The following is a 7171-nucleotide window of genomic DNA, read 5'->3' on the forward strand; positions in this document are numbered from 1 at the left end:
CGTGTCCACTCCATTACTTTTAAACTGATGGAAAAAAAATTGAAATAACTTAGCACAGGTTATCATCATTATAGGACGATGTGCAGAGCGCAATAGTTTGGTTGCTACCCCAAAGGTCAAGGTCACACTTTAAGGTGAAGTGGTAAAAAGTCAAAATTGCGTGTCCGCTTCATAACTTTTAGACAGCTGAAATCTTTTTTTAAAAAAACTTGGCACTATTGATCCCCATCATGAGATGAGATAATGTGCAGAGCGCAATAATTGGGTTGTAACCCCCAAAGTCAAGGTCAAGTGTTAAAAAGTCTAAATTTGAGTCAGTTTCATAACGGCTGATTTTTTTAATAACTTGGCAGAAATGATCACCATTATGACAAGATGTGCAGAACCCAACATTCTGGTTGCTACCCCAAGGACAAAGTTAAATGTTTTTTGGTCACTTTTTGACTGTATGGAAGATTTTAAATAAATTGGCACAAATAATTACTATCATGAGACTATGTGCTTATAATATACATGGCACAACATGAAGGTCATGGTCTGTTGAAGGTCAAGAGGTACACATTTCATGTCCGCTGAGAAAAGGGATTTAGCTGTCTCTTAGATTGCTTGTAAATGTACCACATGTAGGTTAAAGTTATAATGAATTATATGAAATACTAAGAACTTAGAAAAATACTTCCTACTTAATATATTTTCGAACAGCGTATGAGATTCGCAAATTTTCCTTTTCAATTAACTTTGGGCCTGACAGGAAAACATACAAAAATATCATTGTATACGAATAGAGCGGTTGAATATGTTTGTATTTCCGAACATAATTTTCATGTACTAATTATCTATAAAAGAAGTGCATAGTGCACTGCGACATCAAATTCTGAGGTCATTTCCTTTTCCGAATCAACCTTTATGGTGTTGATCAGGCTCCAGCTATACAATCGCAATTTACCGAGAAATTAGTGTTCTTTGAGTGTTCGGAATTACAAACGGTAATAGATACAAGTGCATGTATTAAGCTACCGACTATAGTATTTTTAATTCGACGTCTTCCTCTTCCGTCGTTCAGAATTTTTTAGTCACAAAAGTCAGTAACTCGATTTAATATACACTATGTGCTGATGATACTATTCTTTTTTTAGGGGAACCACGTAATCAACTATCACCCTTTCTATATGCTATCAGGCGAGAACCCATTCACAGGAATTTGAAATTTTATCAACAAATCACAAAAACATTATTATTTATATAATATATATATCATTTGTTCTTTGAATATAATGGCTAAGGTAAAATTAGAAATGAGCTTTAAACGACATCTCCTCTTTATTGGCTTGATGGATTTTCATTAAACTCAACAGGAATGATCCTTGTAAGGTTCTGTATTTTAAACAGTCAAATCGTTCAGGTCCGCTAAACAAGATGGCCGCCGATGCTTAAATAATTTATCTGCTTAAATGACATAGGTTTCCTCCTTAACCACTGGATCTATTTTGTTGAAACTGGGTCACTCTGCTCAGGTGAGCGATATTGGGCCATATTCGCCCTCTTGTTTAAAGTATGTCCTTTCCATTTCCATTCAACATTCCTACTCTGAGAATGGAAGCAAGAATCAAGTACCGCTTTTGGAGTGCAACATATAACAGGCAACAAGTGCATCACATACCAATTACTTTATTATTATATATGTGTGTATTTATGTGTATACGAGTAATTGATAAATGTCGGTTTAGCGATAAACAACTCTATGTGTCGCAAAGATGTATTGTGACAAATAACAACTAACTCAAACATTTTGTTAAAAAAACTATAACTAGAAATAAAGGTGATGAATACACATATATACTTCTTTGTCAAAAGAATGATGCATTTTAGAATAAAATGCCTTCTTGTTGGAAATAGTTCCTAAGTGCTGAAGCACTCGACATAACAAACTTCTACGAAACTACATAACAAACGTTAAAATTAAATTTGGTAAACAATAAAAATCATGAAGCAACTTCCTGCTGCATTGGCATAAAATGCTAGTTATATTATTGAAATGGTGTAAGATTGAACATGTTAAACACAGTAAAGAATGAAAATGGTAATAATAACATTTTTCTCAACTAAAAACGTATGATTATGCACATTTAAAAATGAAAACTTCCAAACATTCACCAATTGCATAGTTAAGCAGATAAAAGCAAACTTTTAGTGTTCAAGGTCTGCCAAAAATGTTCACATTATAGATTTAGGAAGTTATGTGAATTTACGTTATTACGTTTGCAACTGTTGCCATAGCAACAAATTTTCTGAAACAAACCGATAATTTTTAACACTCGACATATTTTCAATATGCTCTATTGTAGGAAAACAGTGTATTAAATTTGATTTACAGTATGCTTGAATATGAAGAAAACTTGAAAACAAACACGGATACAGACTATGAGTTACATGCAACTTCAGATTAGCCTACCATGTTAACGAAAAAAATAATATCAACAAAGTAACAATCCGAGGCCGTCTTTTGACTTCCATAGACGTCGACTACCAGTGACATACATGTGTCGCTTTGGCCATTACCTGGTAGATATAAGCGATAGGAAGATGAAATTTGCATTCTGTTATTAATACAAAGTGAAAGTTACTACTGTCATAGCAGATCTGAATCTCTGGACATATATATCGTACGAGTCCAGAATAGGAAGCCGTAGTTCTAAACTACATGTGTTTATGAGCGGGAACTCCCGCGTGGAGTCGTTCGGCGAGAGATCCGCCGAATGCCGGAATGAGATCGATCCTTCATATTCGAAGCCCAGCGGCGGTATTTCGTCCAGTCCTGTCAGGAATGATAGAAGCGCTGGTAGAGTTCCCTCATCTGGAAAAATGGAAAGAAAAAATTACGAGCATTACATTGTACTGTTTAAGCTTGAAGTAAATCTTTTAATGACGACAAACGTAAAATGTGAACCCCATATCTAAATGACCCTTAGCAACGCCAAACAAAACCACAAGCATTGAAATAAACGTTTTCAGTCCTCTGAAGCCTTGACATTGAAGTGGTCCACACCGGATTGATACCGGTTATAACAGCTCGCCAAATTAATCAACCCTGTTGGCTATCCGTAAACACAAACCAACTGATGAAAGCCGATGTTACAATATTCATTTTTTAGAACAAGTTACCAAGTTAACTACGCAAATGTATAAATCAAGTGACTGACCTTCCATGTCTAGCACCATGTCTCTCCACCAGGAAACAGTCTCATCCTCTTTCTTTTTCCTGTTGCTGCCGTCTTCACTTGATAAGGTCCGCCGGTAGAGTGAGAAAATATCCTCAGCGGTGAGGGTCTTATCCTGGTGAATAAAGAATGGCTCCAGGGTAAGGCTATCTTTCTTAAGGGCTGACAAAAGACCCAATGTTCCGAGGCCTTCCGAAAATCTAAAAAAAGGTCAGTGAGAATACTTGGTAATTTTATAACTAAAGAGAAAACTAGTGACCACTAGAAAAATGAAGCCATATGAAAATTATATCATTAATCTGTGTAAACACTTTGAATGCGACCATACCAAACTGACATGATTATTTGAAACTTTCTTCGTCTTACTGATACAGCATGAGGCAGCGTTTCCCTCATTTTAGATTTTTAGGCGGGCCGTGCCCGCGTCTTATAGAATGCATTATTGAAGATGTACATGAGCCTCATTTGAGACATGTTTGGGATCAGCAATTACATTTGTACGCACATTACATGACAGAAACCGTTTCATTGGCATTGCTTATTCATTTATTTTTTATTTCTGCACATGTTCATTGATTTGTATTCCGTTTATATATATATATATATATATATATCTTTTATTAAGTAGTAAGCCATTTATGGCCCATGTACATGCAGCAATATAACATTCAATGTTGAAAACAATATGTAATTATATAGGTGTTAACAATATTGTACTGGATATACATGTAGGTAATCATATATCAATGGCAGACTTATTTCTACATATTATAATAATTAAAAAATGGCTAAACGAACTTTAAAAACTTGGCAAATATTAGCTATTCCTCTTCACACGATTGTTTGGAAACCCTACAATTATCTTGTTATTAGGGAAAATATATTAAGTTCCGTGGTCAGTTCTTACAGCTTGTAATAAAAAAACAGCTAGAAAAGTGTCTGTATGACACGGATGGCCCCACATCCATCTTTGTCACAAAATTTTGACAAGATCAGGGGCCATAACTCTATCACTACTGTGTCATTCTGTGAACAGAACCCAATATTCACAGCAATTTATTCCGACCAATGTAACTAAGTTTAACGAGAAACTTGTGTTTGAAGCTAAAATTGCCAGACGGCAGACATCAAGCGGTCACCTGCGTGCTGATGTGAGCTAAAATGGCCCTCGCAGGTCAGTTCTGAAAAGATACTTACTGATCATATGCAGGTTTAAGATTTTCAATAACTAGGAATCTGCAAAGTGCCCATAGGAGCTGATCTTTCCTGTCGTGTCTCCCTGCCAGAGATCCATTTCCAGAAACGCGTATTATGTTCTCTAGAGGTTCGACTGCCTCGAAAAACTCGGTTGCAGTCGTAGATGCATCAATCTATAATAACATATTAGAAAGTATTATAGATCCATCAAACAACATGCTTATCATATGTACGTATAGGTGTGTCAAAGTGTAAGAAAATACATGAAACAACCCGCTTGCTAAAATAATTGATCCATGGAATACAATCGGTACGACTGATGAAGAGGGAATTTTAAATAATACAATGATAACACAAGTTTATTATTCCACCATGAATAAATAATACCATTGAAGGGGGTCGAACGAATAGCGATGCGATACTTCTTTAAGCTATGCAAACTCGATACGGAATAATGGCCTAACAAAGTGAAAGTTAAATGGTTATGAGCATGTTTTTTTTCCTTCAAATATTTGTTGTATATTGTAATTTCTTGAAGAATAGCACTGTGTCTGCTGATCAGAACTTTTGATTGTGCATGATCGTCAAAATAAAATACTAAATTGTAAAGTATTATGTAAGTTATTGAGGTATTCGTAGCTGCAAATTCAACCGTCAACCTGAAATGCACATGCAAACGAATACAGTATCAGTACTTTTAAAACAAGATATTCGATTATTTTTAGTCCCAACATGTTTATTTTTGATAACAAAGCGATACACAAGAGTAATTTTCTACATCTATTCGAAAATATATACAATATTTCCAATTTTCTAACTGTACGCCTAATAATTGGTCCGATAAACTAATTGTACGCACAAATGTTGGTGTGTTTTTTCTTTAGCAACGGAGACTTCCTCATTAAAATACATTCTAAATCAAAATTGATGAAATATCAAGTTTATTCTTGTATGTTAATCATATGTAAACCTAAATGTAAATAAAAACAACAGTGTCAATCAATGTATGATACCAGAGATGTAGATAACTATGTCTCTGATGATACTACGATAAAGTTAATTTAAATATTATTTTCTCACAGAGGTAAAATATTAAAATTAGATGAGTTATTGCACAGGAACTTGAAATTCTATCAAATAACCAATAGTAACGATAATATTCGTTTTGTTTATTCCATTGATTCAGTAAAGGTTTTATCATTTAATAATATGTTTTTCTATTATTTATCCCAGAAAAAACCCAATAAATGTAATTAAAACAGCAACAAACGAAAAGAAGATCTACTTTTTGTATTACATGCACTGGTCGGAAAAAACACATCCCATCCGTTTTACGTTCATTCAATACCTTGAGTAGTACATGTAATAAATAGAGGATATTGAATGAGTGTATTTATTGAACGAGTTGAATAAAATAATATTATGCGAGCCTTATATATCACAAACAAGATACTGTAAAAAAAAAACAAGACTCTTGTTGTTGAAAAGGGCGACAACTTTTTGGAATGAAGATACAGTAGCTATGAATGTTGTTTAAAATTAAGTGTTGACAAGAAGTACTGTTATCTAAGATCTTATAGAGTAAAGGTTACCTTTTCCAACTCCTAATTATCACAGGTAGGTATCTAATTATTAAAATTTAGTTTAAATTGTAACATTTATATAGATGGTGATACAAAACTTTAATTTGAAGTAAATTCTTAAGGAAAGAAGGTGTAAAAAATCATTTTTAGAAATCCGGAAACGGACACATTTATGGTAGCTCTCTTAGTATTATTATAGGAAAACATGTACAACAGGTGTAATAATGAAAAAATATCGAATCTGTCACAGCGTACAGTTATTATATTGCACCAAAGCCGAGCGTACACTTAAATATTTTAACCTGTAAGCGTCTATTTTTATAGGAGCACAAAGGTACTTGCTATAAAACTCAATTATGATTACCCTTATAGAATAAAGAAAAAAAAGAAATTATCTATAATAAGCAATTTATGAAACAATTGATAAAATACACTCACTGACCTGAATTTACACTAATTAATCCGCCATCATTTCGTATCGCTTAAAGAAGTATCTATAAGTTTCTTTAAGTATCGCAACCGCTAAATGTTCGACCCCCAGCATTGGTCATGAAAGAATTTTCATGAAATGTGTCATAAAAATTGCATTGATTTTATGTAACAAAGGCATGTAATGTTTTGGAATTCTAAGTCTGTACAATTTCTTTATATTCAACAGTCATATACCTTTTGTAGTTGCTCTCTTATTTCCTCATCTTGAACATTTTCAACGTTTGGGATGACACAATTTAGTCCCTTACTTAGAGCTTCATAGGTGAACGGGTGGAAGAAATCTGGTGTCGGCCCTTTATGAACCATCATATACGCCAACATTTCTCCAGCGACTTTATACAAGCCCTTGTCCAAAGCTAAATGTACAAGATTAATAAGTGTCTAGACTGTCATTATCACTATAGCAATCTTGAAATGGTAGCAAACAAGATTTTTGGGCAAAAAATGTACAAGTCCGTGAAGTCAAACAACACAATATAATATCAACGCCTAGTTCATCTGAGAAAAAAAGTTATGTACATAAAATCATAAATTATGCCTTCGTGTTAACGTTTGATAGTTTTCATTGAAGTATCTGGTCTCGGTAAGAATACACGGGAACTTAAATGCATGCGTCAGAACGTTGAAGAGGGATTAAAATAACGACCTTTTAATTTTTAGTTTGACGCTCTTCGAATTCAG

General features: G+C 33.9%; 1 protein-coding gene across 1 annotated transcript; it reads right to left on the reverse strand.

Moving 5' to 3' along the window:
• Nucleotides 1-1250: 1250 nt before the first annotated feature.
• On the reverse strand, nt 1251-6840 carry LOC132720346 (G2/M phase-specific E3 ubiquitin-protein ligase-like). Its single transcript, XM_060704469.1, has 4 exons — nt 6665-6840; nt 4416-4588; nt 3201-3418; nt 1251-2854 (listed from the first exon to the last, which is right to left on the reverse strand). Exons 1-4 carry the CDS (start codon nt 6809-6811, stop codon nt 2604-2606), a joined length of 789 nt encoding a protein of 262 aa, XP_060560452.1. The 5' UTR covers nt 6812-6840; the 3' UTR covers nt 1251-2603.
• Between the last annotated feature and the right edge of the window lie 331 nt (nt 6841-7171).

The sequence above is a fragment of the Ruditapes philippinarum genome, unplaced genomic scaffold, assembly GCF_026571515.1.
Source record: "Ruditapes philippinarum isolate M1 unplaced genomic scaffold, ASM2657151v2 ctg22939_1_1_1_1, whole genome shotgun sequence".
In the NCBI taxonomy this organism is placed as follows: domain Eukaryota; kingdom Metazoa; phylum Mollusca; class Bivalvia; order Venerida; family Veneridae; genus Ruditapes; species Ruditapes philippinarum.

Coding starts and splice junctions, on each gene's coding strand:
- LOC132720346 (XM_060704469.1), bottom strand. CDS start 6,811: ATGTTGGCGTATATGATGGTTCATAAAGGGCCGACACCAGATTTCTTC. Junction 4,589..6,664: donor TAAGAGAGCAACTACAAAAG/GTATATGACTGT, acceptor ATGTTATTATAG/ATTGATGCATCTACGACTGC. Junction 2,855..3,200: donor CATGGTGCTAGACATGGAAG/GTCAGTCACTTG, acceptor CCATTTTTCCAG/ATGAGGGAACTCTACCAGCG.